Source organism: Dromiciops gliroides, chromosome 3 (assembly GCF_019393635.1).
Source record: "Dromiciops gliroides isolate mDroGli1 chromosome 3, mDroGli1.pri, whole genome shotgun sequence".
Taxonomy (NCBI): Eukaryota; Metazoa; Chordata; class Mammalia; order Microbiotheria; family Microbiotheriidae; genus Dromiciops; species Dromiciops gliroides.
Genome location: NC_057863.1, coordinates 143,202,556 through 143,224,780, shown reverse-complemented (window position 1 = coordinate 143,224,780; position 22,225 = coordinate 143,202,556). Strand labels below are relative to the sequence as shown.

Below are 22,225 nucleotides of genomic sequence, written 5' to 3'. Positions count from 1 at the left end.
GGGTGATGTTACCACCAATGAAGTGGAAATTAAAGCAATAATTAGGAAATATTTTGCCCAACTGTATGCCAATAAATTTGACAATCTAAATGAAATGGATGAATATTTACAAAAATACAAACTGCCCAGGTTAACTGAAGAGGAAATAAAATCCTTAAATAAACCCATATTAGAAAAAGAAATTGAACAAGCTATTAATGAACTCCCTAAGAAAAAATCCCCAGGGCCAGATGGGTTTACGGGTGAATTTTACCAAACATTTAAAGAACAATTAATTCCAATATTATACAAATTATTTGGAAAAATAGGTGAAGACGGAGTTCTACCAAATTCGTTTTATGACACAAATATGGTGGTGATACCAAAACCAGGCAAAGCAAAAACAGAGAAAGAAAATTATAAACCAATTTCCCTAATGAATATTGATGCTAAAATCTTAAATAAGATATTAGCAAGGAGGTTACAGCAAGTGATCACCAGGATAAGACACTATGACCAGGTGGGATTTATACCAGGAATGCAGGGCTGGTTCAACATTAGGAAAACTATTAACATAATCAACCACATCAATAAGAAAACCAACCAAAATCATATGATTATCTCAATAGATGCAGAGAAAGCTTTTGACAAAGTACAGCACCCATTCCTAATAAAAACACTAGAGAGTTTAGGAATAGGGGGAGCTTTCCTTAGAATAATAAACAGTATCTACCTAAAGCCATCAGCAAGTATTATATGCAATGGAGATAAATTATAGGCCTTCCCAATAAGATCAGGGGTGAAACAGGGATGTCCATTATCACCCCTATTATTTAATATTGTTCTAGAAATGTTAGCTTTAGCAATCAGAGAAGAGAAAGGAATTAAAGGAATTAGAATAGGCAAGGAGGAAACAAAACTATCACTCTTTGCAGATGATATGATGGTATACTTAAGGAATCCTCAAGAATCAAGTCAAAAATTACTTGAAACAATTAACAACTATAGCAAAGTAGCAGGATATAAAATAAATCCACATAAATCATCAGCATTTCTATACATGACCAACAAAGTCCAGCAGCAAAAGATAGAAAGAGAAATTCCATTTAAAGTAACGGTAGATAATATAAAATACTTGGGAGTCTACTTGCCAAGACAAACCCAGGAACTCTATGAACACAACTACCAAACACTCTTCACACAAATCAAATCAGATCTAAATAATTGGAAAGATATCAATTGCTCATGGATAGGCAGAGCTAATATAGTAAAAATGACAATACTGCCTAAATTAATTTACTTATTCAGTGCCATACCAATCAGGCTACCTAAAAATTATTTTATACAGCTAGAAAAAATAATAACAAAATTCATCTGGAAAAAAAAAATCAAGAATATCCAGGGAAATAATGAAAAAAAATTCACAGGAAGGTGGGTTAGCGGTACCAAACCTGGAGCTTTACTATAAAGCGGCAGTCATCAAAACTATCTGGTACTGGCTAAAAAATAGAGTGGTAGATCAATGGAATAGGCTAGGCTCAGGAAATGCAGTAGTAAATGACACTAGTAATGTAGTGTTTGATAAACCCAAAGACTCCAGCTTCTGGGATAGGAACTCAGTATTTGACAAAAACTGCTGGGAAAACTGGAAGATAGTATGGCAGAAATTAGGTTTAGACCAACATCTTACACCTTATACTAAAATAAGGTCAAAATGGATACATGATTTAGACATAAGAGGTGATACCATAGGTAAATTAGGAGAGAAAGGAATAGTGTACCTATCAGATCTTTGGAAAGGAGAACAGTTTTTGACCAAACATGAGATAGAGTATATTATAAAATGCAAAGTGGATGATTTTGATTATATTAAATTAAAAAATTTTTGTACAAACAGAAGCAATGCATCCAAAATTGGAAGGGAGGCAGAAAGCTGGGAAACAATTTTTGAGGCCAGTGCTTCTGATAAAGGCCTCATCTCTAAAATATATAGGGAATTAAATCAAATTTATAAGAATCCAAGTCATTCCCCAATTGAGAAATGGTCAAAGGATATGAACAGGCAGTTTTCTGATGAAGAAACCAAAGCTATCTATTCCCATATGAAAAAATGCTCTAAATCTCTAATGATTAGAGAGATGCAAATTAAAACAACTCTGAGGTACCACCTGACACCTATCAGATTGGCTAAAATGACAAAAAAGGAAGATAATAAATGTTGGAGAGGCTGTGGGAAAATTGGAACACTAATGCATTGTTGGTGGAGCTATGAGCTGATCCAACCATTCTGGAGAGCAATTTGGAATTATGCCTAAAGGGCGATAAAGCTGTGCATACCCTTTGACCCAGCAATCCCACTTTTAGGTCTTTTGCCCAAAGAAATCATGGAAGGGGGAAAGGGACCCACATGTACAAAAATATTTATAGCTGCTCTTTACGTGGTAGCAAGGAATTGGAAATTGAGGGGGTGCCCATCAATTGGGGAATGGCTGGACAAGTTGTGGTATATGAATACAATGGAATACTATTGTGCTGTAAGAAATGATGAGCAGGAAGAGTTCAGAGAAACCTGGAGGGTCTTACGTGAGCTGATGATGAGTGAGATGAGCAGAACCAGAAGAACATTGTACACAGTATCATCAACATTGAGTGTTGACCTACTGTGATGGACTATATTCTTCTCACCAATGCACTGGTACAGAAGAGATCCAGGGAACTCATGATAGAAGAGGATCTCCAAATCCAAGAAAAAAAAAAGAAAGAACTGTGGAGTATAGATGCTGATTGAACCATATTATTTCTTTTGTTTTGGGTGCTGTTGTTTTTTTTTTCTATTTTGAGGTTTTGCATCACTGCTCTGATTCTTTCTCTTGTAACAGGATTAATGCAGAATTAGGATTAATGTTATTATGTGTATATATATGTGTGTGTGTATATATATATATATATATGTATATGTATATAGATATATAGATATAACCTATATCAGATTACCTGCTGTCTAGGGGAGGGGGGGGAGGGAGGGGAGGGAGGGAGAAAAATCTGAAATTGTAAAGCATGTATAAACAAAAGTTGAGAACTATCTTTACATGTAACGGAAAAAATAAAATATCCCATAAAAAGAAAAAAAAAAGTTATAAGTCACTCAGGAGCTGTGGCTCCTGTATCAGACTGCACAGCCACACTATGGCTCTTCAAAGCACTGATCCATGATCATCTGTGAATGGTGGAGGCCTACTACTACTACTACTACTACTACTACTACTACTACTACTACTACTACTATATGTATGTGTGCATACATATTATATATAATATAAAATATAAAGTATATGTGAATACACTTACATAGAAAGATGTGTGTATATATGTCGGTAAGTAGGTTCAATATAAGGTCTCCCCAAAATAGAACTACAGGGTCTTTTATGGAAATAAAATCAATGTACAACATAAGCAAGGTACAGAGCAGCCATTTATTTCATCTTCTATGAAACAAATACTAAATACACAAAAAAAACTTATAAGCCCACTTTAACAAGGACTTCAAATATTTTGCAGTAACAATCATTTTGAATATATCCTCCCAGCAGTTTGATACTTAAAATATTAAAACATGAAAGAATATGAGGCTGCTAATTAGCCATTTCAGTAAGTAGTCAAACCCCTGAGATATTTATCCTATGTAAAGCTAAGTTAGTTATAAATTGAGGGTATACTAAATGAGTTGGAAAGTGTTTTATCTTTTCACCAGTGAAAGTCTTAGGTTGAACCACATCTCAATCATCTTGTAATTGTCTATACTAAATATGTGTTGATTATTTTTTAAATGATTTTTAAGTTTAAAATGCTGCTTTAAAAGATCTCTTCCATCAAAGTGTGTCCCATATATACATGAAAATCATTACAAAATGTTTAAATGGGGGCAGCTAGGTGGCGTAGTGGATAGAGTGCCAGCCCTGGATTCAGGAGTACCTGAGTTCAAATCTGACCTCAGACACTTAACACTTACTGGCTTTGTGACCTTGGGCAAGTCACTTAACCCCAATTGCCTCACCAAAAAAAAAAAAAGTTTAAAAGATATAGCAACGCAAATAATTTTTTAAATGTTCCTCTGATCATAAACACCAAGAATAATAAAAACAGAGAGATATGTGTTCTTCAAAAGCATATATAACTTCACTAGAGGAAATCTCTTACTAAGTTCAAATTGAAGGAGTCCCTGTGGATGTTGAGATTTCCCCCAGATGATACTATTTGTTGATTTCATTCTGTTGTTTCATCAAGCACTGGAACATTGTGGAGCCTTCTAGAAGACATCCATAGCCATTCGATAAGGTTCAGACTGAATATTCACATGGGAAAAACCAAGGAGAAGAAGAATGCCTATTGCCCAGATTGTGACATGCAGTTGGACAAAAAACATATAGGTTCTGTACATAAGTATGTATATCTATGACATGCAGTACAAATTGATAACTAAAACTAAACTGAAGAGGTCTCAACCATATCATCTTCAAGGAATTAAAAATCTTTAATTATTGTCTATTATTTTTACACTCAAGTAATTTCTTTTTAACTTCCCCCCTTCATCAAATCCCTCCCTTTAAGAAAGGAAAGCATTTAAGCAAAAAAATGTATAGTGATTATATTTAATAGTGTATACCCATCCCACCCCCAAATTATCCCTTCTCTCTAATGAAAGATGTTTTTCATTATTAATTCTCTACCCCAGGATTGTTTAAAATTCAGATGTTAGACTGCTTTCTAGAGTTGTAATCATTTACATTATTGTACCTATTCATAATGTCCTCTTGGTTTGTCTTTCTTACCTCTGCTTCACTTCATATGCCTTCCCTTCTTTCTCTGAAAACCTAATATTCATTGTTTTTCATAATATATTGCATTAACATGTCATAATTTTTTCAGTGTTCTTCTGATATGTGGGCATTCATTCTATTTCCATTTTTCCCTACCACAGAGGCTGTTGTTACTAATATAATATTTAATATATTCCTTTCGTCAATGCCATCTTTAGGATATATGCTTAATAGTATCATTGGCTAAAAGGGAATGAACAGCTAAGGGAATTTTCTTGCATAATTCCAGATGAAGTCCATTCTTTATAATTACATAGCATATCCTGTTTAACTCATTCTTTCAGGAAGAAATGTTTACATGTGTAGGAAACTCACAATCCTTTGGCTCACTGCATTTGATTCCATGGTAATGCTCACTTTCATGTTTACCATTAAACACATTTCCAGGTAGTCTTTATTTTTTTTTTATTTTTTATATTTTTTTTTACCATTTATAAAGGGTGCTCTATTTGCAAAACATTCATTGGAGGCTTTGGAAACATTATTTCGGCTAATGCTGCTATCACACGATCGATGGCGAGGGTCCTTTATAATCGAGTCGGGTCTGGCGCGGCTTACTCCCACTTCTTTAGTCATCCGCAAACAGCATCTCCACCAGACTGACTTTCATACACTCGGACTCCACCAGCTTCTGGGGCGTCCCGTACTTGAGCAGGGTCGGCACTGCAGTCAAATTTAGCTGCTTCTTGAAGTCATTGTTGGGATCTTTCCAGTAGGGCCGGTCCCCGACCTGGCAGTAGATGAACACAGCGTCCTCGGGGATGTGTTCGAGGGCCTTCAGAACCACAGGCTCGGCCTCCACGCAGTCCGGGCACCAGCTGCGGCCCTCGGCGTCCTTGTCGCCCGTGAAGTAGGCGAAGATGGTCTTGCCCTGGTGCTGCTCCACCGCCTTGCAGAAGTCGCCGTAGCCTGACACGCGCACCTCCTCGTAGTGGGCCATGCCGGGCTCTGCAAAGCTGGACTGTCTCTGGCCGGCCGGGGCGGGGCATCCACGTGGGGGGCGGCTCCAGGTAGTCTTTAAATAGAATTTTCTTTGCTGGATTTTTTTTCCATTAACTAACATTTTAAAAATCCTGCTTGGTGGAGCTTGCAGGAGGGGCCGGAACTATATTTCATGCAAAATGCTGGACTCATTGCAGGGGTGGCAGACAAAAGAGTTAATGGAAAGGAAATGGTATATCCAATTCTGTAACGTAAAGATATAGGCTCATCAGCCTCCAGCTGTCAGCAGAGTAGCCTCAGGAGGGTCTTTGATGTCTGGTTCATCAACCCCTATGTCTCTCTAAAGTTAACATTATCCACTTGGCCCTGCTCAGAAAGCTTCAGATTATATGATTTGGCTTCCTTTCCTTGCCACTGCTCCGCCACCCCCCGCCCCAGCCCCAATCCTCTTCATAAAGATTCTCCTAACCAGAAGACATGGAACTAATGAATATCAAATGGAAAATTTTGAAAGAAGATGAGTTCAAAACTCGTACAGGAGCTGATGAAGAGACAACAAACTCATCTCTATTTTTCTCAGTAAATGAGTTGGGAAAAATCTTTAGGAATGGTCTCAGGGAAAGGAGAAGTTTCCTATAATAACTCCAGTAACTAAAATAAAGATACTTCATTTTGAACCAATTTTGATTTATTTAGAGATTCTTAAAGGGATACTTTTAGGACAAAATTACTATAATCCCATTCTAATAAGAATAAAAAATGTCACAATCTGTCAATCTCACAATCAAAATAATTTTAAAATATGAAAATCAGAGCAAAAGTAAATATGTTTTATTATTGGCAAGTAAAATTAAATACTATGGCACAGATCTTCATTAGAAACCAGTAAATTTATAAGACTATAATATGATAAGAGAAAGTAATGTGACATAATGGCTTTTGTTGTTCAGTCATTTAAATTGTGTTTTACTCTTTGTGACCCTATTTAGGGTTTTCTTGGCAAAGATAATAAAGTGGTCTGTCATTTACGTTTCCTGCTCATTTTGCAGATGAGGAAACTGAGACAAATAGGATTAAGTGACTTGGACAGGGTCACACAGATAGTATTTGTCTGAGGTTAGATCTGAACTCAACTCTGACTGATTCAAGGCCCAGTACTCTACCCACTGGGCCATCTCCTTGCCACAGACGTAATGGCTGGATAGCTTTATTTGTAGAGCGGAAGGCCTTAGTTCAAATCCTGTCTGAAAAATTCTGGCTCTGTGACCCTGGGCAAAGTCACATTTTCTCAGTATTCTAGGCCATATTCTAAAACCCCAAAATTCCTTTGCTGAGTTTCATGAGGAGAAGTGTTTTTTTTCCTTATGAAGAGTACTTTATGCCAATGAAACAAACAAAAAAAGCCTACATTTTAAAAATTCACAAATCTGTGTTTGTATTTGTGTTTTAGGAATAGTACCAATGAATAGCATTATGCTATATTAGTAGAGAGAATGATAATCTCAGAAAACAATGCTGAAGACTGCTTTAACTTAGGCATGTTTTAAATAGAGACATTTTTTCAACCTAATTTTTGTTATCTTCCTCTTTGCCATTCTTTGTAATGAAATGTCCAGATAATATGGTATATCTTAACTTACTTTAGAGGGTTTTGCCAAATTCTTTGTAGAATTTCTCTAATTCTTCATTTTTTAGGAAAAAATTACACACAAGCTGTATGTGCATGATAAGTATTTTGCCTTTAATTGTTATGTGTTATGAAGTAATATGCTTATGAATTTCATGCAAGTATATTTATTGTTTTTGGTAGATAATTAAACAGACTTTGCAAGCCATGTTAGTTTCTCAATAGAGAATCTGTGAAGCATCTTTAATTTATCTGCATCTTGATGCCTTCTGGTTTTATTAAGAATGTACATGTCAGCCAAAATTAGAAATTAGAAGCAGAAAGCTGGGGAACAATTTTTACAGCCAGTATTTCTGATAAAGGCCTCATTTCTAAAATAGGTAGGGAACTAAATCAAATTTGTAAGAATGCAAGTCATTCCCCAGTTTAGAAATGGTCAAAGGATATGAATAGGCAGTTTTCTGATGAAGAAATCAAAGCTATCTATTGCCATATGAAAAAATGCTCTAAATCACTACTGATTAGAGAAATGCAAATTAAAATAACTCTGACGTACCTCTTCACACCTATCAGATTGGATTATATGACAAAATAGGAAAACAATAAATGTTGGAGAAACTGTGGAAAAATTGGAACATTAATGCATTGTTGGTGAAGTTGTAAACTGCTCCAACCATTCTGGAGAGTGCTTTGGAGTTATGCCCAAAGGGCTAAAAAACTGTACATACACTTTAACCCAGTAATGAAACTACTAAGTCTGTATCCCAAAGAGATCATGGAAAAGGGAAAAGGACCCACATGTACAAAAATATTTATAGCAGTTCTCTTTGCAATGGCAGAGAATTGGAAATTGAGGGAATGTCCATCAATTGGGGAATGACTGAACAAGTAGTTTTATATGACTGTAATGGAATACTATTGTGCTGTAAGAAATGATGAGCAGGCAGATTTCAGAAAAACCTGGAAAGACTTAAGTGGACTGATGCTGATTGAAGTGAACAGAGCCAGGAGAACATCGTACACAGTAACAGCAACATTGTGTGATGATCAACTGTGATAGATTTGACTCTTCTCAGCAGTGCAATGATCCAAGACAATTCCAAAGAACTCATGATGGAAAATGTTCTCCACATCCAGAAAAATAGAACTGTGGGTTCTGAATGCAGAATGAACCACACTGTTTCTACTTTTTGATTTTTTTTTTGTACTTTTTTTCCTTTGTGTTCTGATTCTTCTTTCACAACAAGACTAATGCAGAAATATGTTTAATGTGATTATACATATAAAACCTATATCAGATTGTTTTCTGTCTTGGGGAAGGGGGAAGGAAGGGAGGGAGGGCAAAAAATTTGGAACTAAAAATCTTATGAAAAAAATATTGAAAAGTATCTTTGTAACTGGAAAAGAATATACATGTCGGTATGGATATGGTTCTCTTCAACTTGTTGAAAATTGACAAAAGGATCTTAAATTTAGAATACTAACAATAAATTTAATATTTGTAGATTGTTGTATTTGAATAGTAAACACCAATTCATGTGTGGATTCAATTCAAGTAGTAGAGAGTGAAAACATGAAAGACACAGTGATGAAATGAAACACAGTTTATTAGAAGAATTTCCCAAAACAAGTACCACCCAGGGCCCTTTCCAGTAATGATGTAATTACAATAATCCTTAAACTGATAACTCTGTATAATCCTGCATCTCAAATTCCCAATTGTTGGGTATGAAGAGCCCTATGGGAAAAAAAAAAAAAAACATGAATGGGGAGTGACAATCAGGACCACATGACTAGGTCATTGAATAATATGATCATCCCTTGGGTAGTGAGGACTTTATATTCCAAAGGAAGGCATGATGGGGAAAAAAAGACATTGGGAGTGTCTTTGTGCCATGACAACTCCTAGGATAGTCTTATTCAAGGCACTTAAAGAGGATATAAAGGACAGGAAGGAACTAACAACATGAGGGATATGATAAATATGAGAGGAGATTGTAAGAGCCAAGGAAAATAAATTCTTAGTAATTACAAACTTAAGCAGAATAACATTTGAGGCATGAGTACATTACTATTATATCATATTCCAAACGTGAGTACATGACTAATGAAGTTTGTCCATTGCCTGTTATTTTCCATAATAATCTGCCACTGTGTTATTCTTGGCACCTTCTACCCCATTCTCCCATACTTCTATGGAGAACATAAAAGACAAAGAAGCAGTTTAAATTTTTACCTGTTTTATGAATCACAGTGACCAATTAGTAGCCAATATTCTGATAGGAGCCTTTCTTCACTTACCTAGGTAGATTCTTGCATAGCAGACACCATACATTGCCAAAGCCATATAGGATGTCTTTATAAGTTGATAAAAGTTGTCAAAAACTATGTTCCACTAGCATAGTCTTTGAATATCTGTGTTTACCTCTGCACCAGCATGGGTTATTTTGTTGATAAATATTGAGAATTTATTTAGAGAATTATAACATAAGTACTTTCGTAGACATTACACATAATAGCTTAAGCACCTGTGTGCACACAAGATGAGGAGTAGAATCATTCTTCCATTTCATTATTTTCTGGACTCTGCATTTAGGAAATGTAAACTGACATGAAAAGGCAGGATGATACATATCTGTATCATTGATGCTATCATATTGGTAGTCTATTACCAAGTATGCTGGGGCACTTTACAATTTCTCTTACATATAATAACTACATTAAAAGAGTCCATACAACTGGTACATGAATCATTCATTTAAAGAAGTTTTAAGAATGTTATTGGTCAATTAGAACATTTAGTTTCCTTTCGTCACTCAAAAACTTGTTTGGATCTCTTGCACATGAAGAATTCAATGTTCTCCAAGAGTAACTTAAAAAGTGATAGTCTACAAATATTTTTCATAGACATTTCTGGTTAGGTATAATTGCCAATGGATGTACATGCATTTCAATGTCATTAAAATTTGTCAAGAGTGAAGGGTGAAATAACATACTGCAAAGTTCCTGAAACAAGATATCAAGTTTCTATTTGACAAAAATATCAATGTATGAAATCAATACAAATTTTCAAGTCAATGTGCTCATTGCTGGGATATTAAAACTGAGCCATCAAAAGTGAATTAAACAAGAAAGGAAGACTGTGTTTGGAATGATTTAGGATAATCATTGATTTCTGAAAAAATCATTAGTTTAAATCCTATAATTTGCTTTGTAGCTGACTGTGTACTTTAGGGTGACATAAAATTGAAAGGAAGTAACACTTCTTTTTGTGTTTTTTTTTCATTTAAAAAACCACCTTCATAAATCATGATAACAGCACTTCTTAATAGGAGATGTTTGTGCATCTAAATTACCATTGAATTAACTGACATTTGTTTAAGTCTTATCAGGACAAACACTGACTAATGACTAAAGGAAAATCTAATGACAAATGAAAGGATTTGGGGAATGTATTGCAGAAATTGATTACTTTGATATTAATCTCAAAGTTTAAAATAAAAGTACGATTTAACTTAAATGAATCATTTTAAATGTATTCTGCCCTAAGGAATATGTAGATTTACCTGCTAATCATAATTTATTAGCAAGTGTGTTGTTGCGCTTCCCAGCACAGTTCGCTGTGAAGTGAGAAAAGAAACTGGGTACATAAATCCTGTAGAAGAATCATTTTGTAGGAAGGACTTGATTCATGAACACTTTCTTAAAGAGTATAAACCAGAAGCAGAGCAGAATGGGGCTAGGTAGACCTGAATGAGTTAAATAAAATAACTGAGTGAACAATTTTCGCCGATAGAGATATTTCAAGAATAAGGTCAGCAGGATTATTGCTACTCTACTTAGGGAAGGTTGATATCACCTTTAAAAGTTTCTTCTGAATTGAAAAGTAAAGTCATTCACATCCATGGCTAGAAAGGATCATATTTTATTTCTCCCCTAGCATAAGGGTAGGAGATCAAAATGGACATTACATGACTCGGGACTTTTCATTTGGGTATTGGGTGGGGATACAGAAAAAAGGTAGAGATTTATTATACTCAGTCAATAAGTATTTATTAATTGTCTTCTATGTGACAGAGATATTCTTAAGTAAGGGGAATACAAGGAAAGCAAAAATTGGTTCTACTTTTAAGAAGCTCATCATCTAATAGCTCAGGCAACATGAAAACAGCCATGGACAAACAAGATGCATACAAGATAAATAGGAGACAATACTGAGTGAAGATAATAGCATTAGAAAGGATAAGGAAAGACATTTTGCAAATGATTTACTAAGAAGTGCATGCTTGTCAATTAGCTTGAAGCAGTTTTTAAGGATCCACTCTCCTCAGAAACCAAAACAAGCTTCCACAGGAAGTTACTCTCATTTAGACTCTCTCGGAGGCACTCTTGGTGGCAGAGGATTTGGAGGAAGAGGAGGCCAGGCTGAGCTCTATTCTCTTCCCTAGATCCTAGCTAGTCTTTTCTATCTTTCAGAGCCAATTTGTTCTATCTTCCCTAATATTTAATATACATTAATAAATGCTTAATGCCCCAAAACTGGTGCTAAAGCTTCTAATTTATAAGTAACAACTATATTAGAAACCCCAGCTAATTTTCCCTAAACTTGGGACAGAAATAAGGCAAACACATATGATTTTACTCGCCATAGTTTTGGCGACCAAGAAAGGGGGTGCTGAATACTTCAATCTTCTGATCTTCTCTGCAAAACAAGTTGGGTAAGAAATTTTATGTTTGTACATTTCTCCTATTTTCACTGATTTTATGTGCATGTCCTCTTTAAGTTTTCAAATGTTTTTTTTTCTACCTGCTAAGTACCTAAGTACCTGCTTTTTTTTTTCTCTAACTTTATCAGGCAAACGGGATAAAAGGAGAATTTTTTTTTTTGAGACAATTGTAGGCTGTAATTTCATAAGATCATGTGTAAGGGCTAAAATTCTAGCTAGTCTGTCTAAAATATCTAATGAGTGGTCACCAATAAATTACAAGCTTTAGCAAGGGTTTAGACTTTTAAGCATTTATTAAGGAGAATAAGAATTTGGTGAAGAGAGAAAGGCCTAGATTCATCTATCTATCAAAGGGAGAGCACATTTTAGCTCCACTCTCCATGAGAATCCTCACGAAAGAGCGTGAGCCACACCTTTTTCATCCCACAAGCCTCCTGTGAAACTCGCCACATCCCATCCACATGCACACACATCTCCAAGCTAATTGGCTGGTAGCCTCGATTGACAGTACCCAAGAGCAAATGTCACTTCCTGACTCCAAAGACCTGACCGCATGGCTTGCCCTCAGACGCCTTCTCCTCAAGATGGAGCTTTCCTACAGTAACTCCCCAGCAGTTGGCATCACTCTAGTCATCACATGTTAATACTTTGTTTTTGTGAATTTTTTTATTCCTATTATTATTTTTAATTTTCCTTGTGTTATAGTAAGGAAATTTTTGAATTATAGTAAGGGGATTAGAAATAGCATACCCCACAATATTCCTCAGGACTCTGCATTAGGAAAGCTACTCATGGATTAGGACAAGGGAAAATGTACAGTGAAATCAGACATGACCAAGGAAAAGCTTATAGGAATATGTTTTGTGTAGCATAGCTTATTAGAGGAACAATGGCCACAATATGGGTCATTTGATCCCCAAACACTGAGGAATTTTCAAACAATCCTGTGCCACACATTGTACATATATTCACATTTACTTTATTGGGAACTCTGAAATAGGGTGAGTCAGGAGCTCACACAAGGGGATACAGCAACTTCTATACCCCTCTCCCACTATTTCCTCTATGCCAACCAGAGAAGAAAATTTACTTTTAGAGGAGATAAGCCCCAAATTCTTCCCCTCCAAGAGATCCTCACTCATGATAGAAAGGGTTCTATAATGAGGTTCAGACAATACACACCCTTTAGGCCCAAAGATTTGAGTTCATGGAAAAGAGATAGTCCTAAATTTGATGAGGATCCCACAACAGTTATCAGCCAGTTTAGGGCAATTTTTAGAGGATATCAGCCCACTTGGGGTTATATCACTGATCTCATAGAAACAATATTATCACCAGGTGAAAAAGCTGATATAATAACTAGAGAGAACTCCTTTGAAACATCAGGAAAAGCTGCTATTCGATGGCCTTTAGAAGAACCTAACTGGGACCTAATATCCCTGAGCATTTTGATAAATTGCAGGAAGCAAGGGAAACATTTTTAAAGTCAACGGAATCCTGTGCTAGCAAGACTGATAACTGGCAAAAATTTCTAGATACCATTCAGGAACCTAATGAAAGACACAATAGATTCTATGATAGATTGTGTAAGAGTGCTGTAATGATTAGAATGATGCCACCTGCTGGAGAATTACTGTAAGAAAGCTCCACCATGAGGGGAAGGCCTCTGAGGGCAAGGCCATGCGGCTTTTCTTTGGCGTCAGGAAGTGACGTTTGCTCGTGGGTACTTTCTATCAAGGCTACCAGCCAATCAACTTGAGGAGCCTCCCATTTCTGGGAGGAGGACATGAAGGAGGAAGTGGACACTGGTGGGAATGTGCTTCTTCTTTTGGTTCCTGACCTCGCCATGGTGGGTCAGATGATGGGGTCTCTTAGAAATAGTTAGAATTTTACCTTTCTCTCTGATCCTAATGCTCTTCAATAAATACTTAAACACTTAAATATTCTTGCTAAAGCTTTTAATTTATTGGCAGCCACTCATTAGATTTCAGATAGTATAGCTAGAATTCTAGCCCCCCTTACAGTGCTAAACAATATACTAGATTAAACCCATTAGATTTTAGAGATGCACACTTCATTTCTTTCTTTCTTTTTTTTTTGTGAGGCAATTGGGGTTAAGTGACTTGCCCAGGGTCACACAGCTAGTAAGTGTGTAAATTGTCTGAGGCTGGATTTGAACTCAGGTCCTCCTGAATCCAGGGCTGGTGCTCTATCCACTGGGCCACCTAGCTGCCCTACATACTTCAGTTCTAATCATTTTGTTCACCAATCCTTGCCAGAAATATGGAAATATTTTGAAAGGCAGTGTCCAGGTTGGAATGCCCTGAGTACAGACAGAATTAAAGAAATAGCAACATATATTTATGAAGGAAAAGAGAGGGAAGAAAGTGACAGACAGAGCATTTTAGCTCCATTACAGGAAACCATGAGGCAGCAAGGTCAGGCAGTTGAGAATTGCCATCAACCCCCTAGATTTTGCTATTACTACAATAGATGGGGACACAAGATGCGGGACTATAGGATTAGGCAAAGGGAATTTAGATGATGACTGGTGAATTTAGAAACCCCTTCAGGGGGCAGAATCAAAACAGTTTTAGATCCTTACATATAATTTTACTCACCACAAATGATAGCTAAAGGAGATGGATGAATTAAGTGAGAACCTTTTAGCATGAGGTTTATAGGCAATAGGAAAGCAACTGGTAGATAATGAAAGATTAGGGATGATAGAAGGGATATTCCAGAGAAGATGGGATTAAAGGAGATCACCTGTGCATGTAAAATGACAAATCTCTTTTTTTTCTTTTTTTTTTTTGACAAGTCTCTTTATGTAAGACAAGGGTGAAGAAGAATAAAGGGGTAGAAGGCATCTGGATGAAGCAGGATGAGGAGGAGAGGATAAAGGGGTAGAAATCAGTGAATGATCTCAAATTTTTTCAGTAAAATATAAAGGAGTGTGAGAAGGAACAGCCATGGGAAGTTTGGGGAGGAATGTCAGTATTTAGACAAAAAACACTGTGGTGAATGGGATAGTGAATTGATTAGGTAGGTGCAAAATAATTGCCTTGTTGTATTTGTTTCATACAATCCTAGTGGAGATAATTGACCATAAATTTGTAGTGAACCTAGTCAGAAAAGATTCTTGATTTTCTTTAGCTCCATTCAACAATCTTTGAGTTAGAGCAAAGCCAGTAGATTGTGGAAGTAATACAATACTAAAGCTTGGCAAGAAAACATTAGTGATGAGATAAAAGGGCAAGAAAAAGACACAGAATTGAATTTCAGCAAAAGTTCAAGCTAGGCAAATGGAGAGGGTATAGATAGGTCACAGAGTGGTTTCCTGGGAAATGATTGATAGATGGATTAGAGATCTCTGTGAAGATGTGGAATGGAATTTGTAAGGTGAAAGGCAGATGTATAATGAAAACTAATTATAATCAGATAAGGAAATTTCATAGTTTATAATTATGGAATTAGCATATTTGTATGTCATGACAAGCTAAAGAATATGACAATATCTGCAATTAGCTGTGGTGGATGAAAGGAGTGAATATTGGTAAATAAGTAAGTTGAAGAACTGTGATGTTAAGGTTTTTAAAGGGACTATCAGTATGTTTTGTTACAGTTCCTAGTATGAGAACAACAGTTGGAGAGAGGAGAAAGTTTGCAAATCTGGCATTGAACTCATAGAGAAAAGGAGAGTATCCTTAGATTGACAGATAATAGCTTCCAGAATCTTTATATGGATGATAAATGATTGCGTGAACCTTACTTTTAGGAGGATAGGTTACTAAATGCTTGATGTAGACCTAGAGTCTATTAGTAGCAATGCAGAGCAAGGAGTATTCTAACTCCATTCCTTACCATTTCACACAAACCCACAGACACAACTTGAAGTGGGCTGGGGGGCCGGGGGGGGGGGGGAAACATTAAAAATGAAAGTCCAACAAGTGTGTCCAGGCCAGCCGAGAGGAAGGGCATGAGTGTTTTTAAATCTCTTCCCCAGGGAATAGATTGATAGCTCCTATGTAAGTATTTTTCTTTATACCAAAATCTTCTAATTTAGTCATTCCTTATCCGTATTCCCAAACCTCCACCCCACCCCTTTCCCATACAAAGCAAAGCCATGGGATGAAGGGATGTTGGTGATTATCTTCTTCCAGTTATTCAGGGGAAGTTGAATAACTTTAACTGTTCTTTGAGCTAAGTAATTATTAAGCAAAGCAAGTCAAATATTCTGATATAGAGGTTCTAGTGTATGTTTAAACAAATTTCTTTTATTATAGATTGAGAACATATTTATTTAAAGTTTCTCAAAAGAAGGGGCACTTTTACTAGAGTTGAATTTTAATCACATAGAGATATTGCAACATTATGCTGGAGTACGATCTGTGTGATTGATAGTTGCCAATGGTTTGAAGAAGTAAAAAATTTTCATCAGGTTTCTATTACCACACCAGGAAATTTTGTCTAGTAAATCACATGGGTTTTTATTTCATAACACCTCCACTTAATAGAATAGTGATTTTTTAAAATCCTGACTGATTTAAACATCTTAATGTTGAACACGTCCTTTAAATAAAACATCAGAAAAAATGAAAAGAGAATTTTAAAAAGTACATCATACTAGAAGAAAAAAAATAGCAAAGAAAATAAAAATGGTTCTTAGATACCAGAATGAGGGATACTGAATTTCATCCAGGTTGACAAATATAAACATAATTTTAAAAATATAATTTAATAGAATCGTTTATAATTTAAAATAACAATCCTTGCTTTTTAAATGTAATCAATAGTAAATAATGACATTTTCCCCTAACATTTTAAATGGCCTTTAAAAATATGTATTTTCAAACCATAAACTGATTTACTTATAAACCTATGGTAAATTATTATTTTTGGATGACCAAGGATAGAAATATATTTATATTAAATATATATCTAGTTTGGGAATACTTAATTCCCAGAGTATCTGTATAATTTGCATTAATAAAGTCAGCTCTCATGCATTTATAATAAAAAAACAGCCCATTATGTATAGAAATTTGGAATTTAAATGTATAATTTAGTTTGTAGGGTCCTGTGAGAGTAGCATTGTTTGAATTCTCTGGAATCCTAGTACTGTCACTTGATGTTTTATAATGCCCTGAACAATCTAGCATAAAGTAGAGCAATAATTACATATGAGGAAGGAAGGAAAGAAGGAATGATGGAAGGAAGGAAGGAAGGAAGGAAGGAAGGAAGGAAGGAAGGAAGGAAGGAAGGAAGGAAGGAAGGAAGGAAGGAAGGAAGGAAAAGGTAAAGCAGGAAGGGAGGGATAAAACAAATCTGCTTTGGTTTCAAGAAAAGGATAGATTTTTGGTATTATTTGAATGTTCATCACTTCCACTGATAAATAATTAATCCAAATCCTACATATAGGTTTCTAAAAATAATACATATATATGTTTCTTCTTTGTATTATATTTGTATAACAATAATAGATCTTTCCTCTACCACCATTAAAATGTATTATTATTTTCAAGTTTTAATGAGAAACATTTTAAATCAACACATATAAGAAAAATTCCCTGTAGTAAATGTAGAGTTCCATTGTAGAAGACACTATTCTAATGAAATTTCTCTAATAACAGTTATTTTCAAGTTCCAACTAATGGTCCATAGTATTAATAATCAATGTATAAGAGGGAAAGATTTTTTTAAATCATCCTCAGAAACTGAATTAATAAAAAAATGAGATTAATCATTTCCTAAAATAATCTACCCTAAGTGATGTGTGGACCTGGCTGTGGACTATGTTAAGAGTCTCTTAACTTGTCATGCTGCCTATGGTCTTTCACCACTCTAAGTCACCCTTCACACAACTGACTAAATAACCATCATAGTATATCATTCTGATTGTGTTACTTCTCTACCCATAGTTCTGTTCTTGATTGCCTACTGAATAAAGAAAAAAATCTTTATCTTGGTGTTAAAAACCCTCCATAAAATAGATTGAATTTTACTTTTCAGAGTTACTATATATACTTCTCCAGCCAACCTACCCCACTAACCACCTCTCATACTTGGCCTTTCCTTACATCTCCAAACTTTATGCCATAACCCTATCATCTGTTCTCAAATCTTTCTCTCTTTCCAAGGAGGAATTCAGGTACTACCACTACCATAAAATCTTTATTGATCACTGAAAAATAGTTGAAAATCAATTCTTCCTCCTCAAATAATTTATTATTCTCTCAAAATTTATAGATATGCATATCTAGTTTTTAATAATTGCAAAATTATTTTAAGGTCCTTGAGATCATGGTCTATGTCTTATATAATAATTGAAAATAGTATGTTTAATAAATGTTTTGTTTAACTCAAATTTTTTTCTTTTATCAAAGGAGTAAAGCAAGGGTTCTTAACATGGAGCAAATTTCATAGCATCTATACATTTGACTGGGGGCGGGGGGCTGTGTGTCTGGGGGGATGATAGCTTTTTTTTTATTATTTTTTCCCAGAGCAATGAGGGTTAAGTTACTTGAAGGGTCACAGAGCTAGTAAGTGTTAAGTATCTGAGGCCAGATTTGAACTCAGGTCCTCCTGAATCCAGGGCTGGTGCTTCATCAACTACACCACCTAGCTGTCTGCCATAGCTTTTTAAAAACTAACCTCTGAGTGAAATTTAGAATTTCCTTCAATTATTTTAAAAGCCTGAGAAGGCATCTTTTTATCAGACTGCCAATGGTCCATGACACAAGAGAAGTTAAGAATCTCTGCATTAAGGTGTTTCCCAAATTACTTTAAAGGATTCTCTTCTCTGTAGGACACTGAAATATAACTGGTATAAAATACAATTTTACTTTAACATATCTAAGATAATGTTGTCAAAACAGGATGGTTGTACTCTACTCTGAATGGAATCTAGTCAATGAACAAAGTAGTCTATATTTGAGTGTTTTTACTTAGCATAGTTCAATAAATGACATACTAAGCTCATTATTGCAAAAATATTTGAGTCATTCTGCCAAGTAAAACTGGAGTCAGCTACATGCACAAACACCATCAACTTGCAAGTTCTCCAAAAGGGACATGCAGGAAATTTGCTTCTGAAAGAACCCTAATGACATATAAGGAAACTGCCTTGAAACATGTATGAACATTTTGTAACTGATTCCAATGTCTAACTATATACTTGAGAAGAGGTTTTTTTGTTTGTTTTGTTTTGTTTTGATTGTCTGAGAACACAAAACTATTAAAGGTTTTCCAAATTGCCTAAGTCAATTTTGATACTCCATTTGCATCTTCTATAGTTTGGTTACTCTTTTGCTTACAGAAAACATGCGGTAAGGTGGAATAACTTTAGAACTTTCTACCTTTCTGAGATCTTATGGTTACTTAAGGCCTTTATCCTTGGCCTTTTCATTTGCCTTTTCCTATTCTAAAGTGAAAGAATGCAGCCCTCACCTACATGGGAGCCTGCTATTACAAAGTGAGTTTTTCAGCTAGTATAATCATGAGACCCCAAGGAACAAGGATTACCCTTCTGAATCCATGCCAGTGCAAGGTAAAATGACAACTCATCTGTCAGCAATGATGCTCTTGAATGTGAACTTGATGGAAGCTTTGCTATATAGGATTGTAGGAACTGAGCTAGATTTTGAACCTATTTTCCTTCAAAGACTAAAGCAGTATTGGGGATATTACATACCCTGGTGTTGTAGGAAATGTTTGTATATTTGTTCTTGCTATACATTTGAAGTAAATATTACTTAACCAGTGTTTCCTGGCTAAATGTCATTAGAGTGCTAATCACTAGCTCTTAACAAATGGATGGAGAGAATACATCCAGTGGGGACTAAGCATTAGAGAAGAGGTTTCCCAACTTTTCAGCATACACAAGCACCACAAGGTTGTGATAAAGGAGGTCGGCCTTTGGGAGAAAGGACCAAAATATATTTGCGTGCAAATGTGTCTCTTTAGTGCACAGTAAATCTCATAATTTGATCATGATATTCCTACCTATTCCCTTTGCTTTCACTCTACTCTGTTTACCATGAAACCTTCTGATGCTGACTTGGTTTTCTGATAACAAAGGCTACTTTCATACTGGGAAAGAATGTGTCAGCCCCCTAACAGGAACATTCTAGTATCAGCAGTTATGTTTTCTTTGTTAATCAATTAACCATTAAGCACCTACTCGGTACTAAGCATTGAGGATGAATACAAATACAAAAATGAAATAGTCCCTGCCCTCAAGGAGCTTAACTTTCTGTGGAAGGATATAGCACATATAATTATAGAGATACACATATACATATAGATAAGTAGGTGTATGTATACTTTAATATATAATATATGATATATTGAAGTAGATACAAAATTGATATACCTATTAATAAACATTTATTAAGTACATACTATATGCTAGGTGCTGTGCTAAACAGTGGGAATACAAAAAAGAATAAAAAAACTGACCTTTCCCTCAATGAGCTTACAAACTAATGGGGGAGATATTAGGGGTTAACCAAGCTCCCCTTTTACTGTTTGAGCAAAGCTCACAGACAGGCCTCCCCCTTCCAGAAAATATGTGCTGACTCATAGTTAACCCTTGTTAAGATGGCTGTAAACCATAATGATCCCTTCCAGATGCAGATGCATTTGCTGGGCACCAAGGATGATGCATTTGCATAGGCGCCAAGGAAGCTTCAAAGGACAGAAACATGTTCTCATCATAGATAAGGCTGACATGGCCCAAGATCTACGTGACCTATGTGTGGAACATAAACTAGCCAATTCCCTCATCCTTTTTGGCGGGAGCTTCACACAAAGACATTCCTTTGCTCTCTCAAGTATATATATGCTATATGTCCCAATAAACTCTGCCTTCTGCCTCCATCAGAGTGCAGGAGGTCCTTCCAATCCCATCCTGTGTCTCTGTGTCTTTTTTCCTTAACATCTTACCTGTAATAGCACTGAACCTGTTCTAGAAGCCCCCTGGATCCAAAGCTGTCAGGGAGACAACTGGCCAACAAACATATGCAGCAAACTATTTGCAGGATAGATAGGGGAAAAACTGAGAGAAGAAAGGAAGTGGAATTAAGAGGGGTCAGGAAAGGTAATAAGAAGGTGAGATTTTAGTTGGGACTTAAAGGAAGCCACAGAGGTCAGTATTAAATGCAGAGGAGAGAGAGAGTTACAGGTATGGAGGCGAGCTAGAAAAAAAAAATCGTGGAGTCAAGAAATGGAGTGTCTCATTTGTGGAACAGCAGGAGGTCAATGTCACCAGCTTGAAAAGTGCGGTTCAGGAATTAAGCTATAAGAAGACTGTAAAGGCATAAGGATGCCAGGTTATAAAAGGCTTTGAATGCCAAGTAGAGCATTTTGTATTTATTCCTGGAAACAACAGGAAGCCACTGGAGTTTATTGTGTAGGGAGGTGACATTATTAAACCTATAATTTAGAAAAATCATCACTTTAGTGGATTAATGGAGGATGGATCAAAGTGAGGAGAGATTTAAGGCATGCAGACCTACCGGCAGGCTGTTACAATAATCTAGGCATGAGGTGATGAGGGCCTGTAGCAGAGTGGTGGCAGTGTCAGAGGAGAGAAAGGGAAATGTTTGAGAAATGTTACAAGGGTGAAATCAAAAAGGGTTGACTGCAAATTGGATATGGGGTCAGGGGCAGTGAGAGATAGTGAGGAATCTAAGATAACTCCTGGGTTGTGAGCCTGAGGGACAGAAAGTATGGTGTTGCCCTTCATAGTTATAGGGAAGTTAGTTGTAGGGGGAAAAAGTAACAAGTTCTATTTTGGATATATTAAATTTTTAAGATATCTACTGGACTTCTAATTTGAGATTTCTGAAAAGCATTTAGAGATGCCAGATTGTAGGTCAACTGAGAGACTGAGGCAAGAAAGGTAGATTTGTGTATCATCATCTTAGAGAAGGTAATTAAATTCATGCGAGCTGATGAGATCATTATGTGAAGCAGTATAGAGGGAGAAGAGAAGAGGGGCCAGTATTGAATCCTGATGAGCACCTACTGTTAGAAGGCATTGTGAAGTAGGATTCAGCAAATGAGACAGA

At 35.9% G+C, this 22,225-nt stretch overlaps 1 protein-coding gene across 1 annotated transcript; it reads right to left on the bottom strand.

Annotated features, from left to right (window-relative positions):
* Positions 1-5,289: 5,289 nt before the first annotated feature.
* LOC122749690 (thioredoxin domain-containing protein 17-like) lies at positions 5,290-5,854 on the bottom strand. Its single transcript, XM_043996168.1, has one exon. It carries the CDS (start codon positions 5,794-5,796, stop codon positions 5,425-5,427), a length of 372 nt encoding a protein of 123 aa, XP_043852103.1. The 5' UTR covers positions 5,797-5,854; the 3' UTR covers positions 5,290-5,424.
* Positions 5,855-22,225: the final 16,371 nt, after the last annotated feature.

What these genes read in the sequence shown, in the direction of transcription:
- LOC122749690 (XM_043996168.1), bottom strand. Translation starts at nt 5,796, where the DNA reads ATGGCCCACTACGAGGAGGTGCGCGTGTCAGGCTACGGCGACTTCTGC.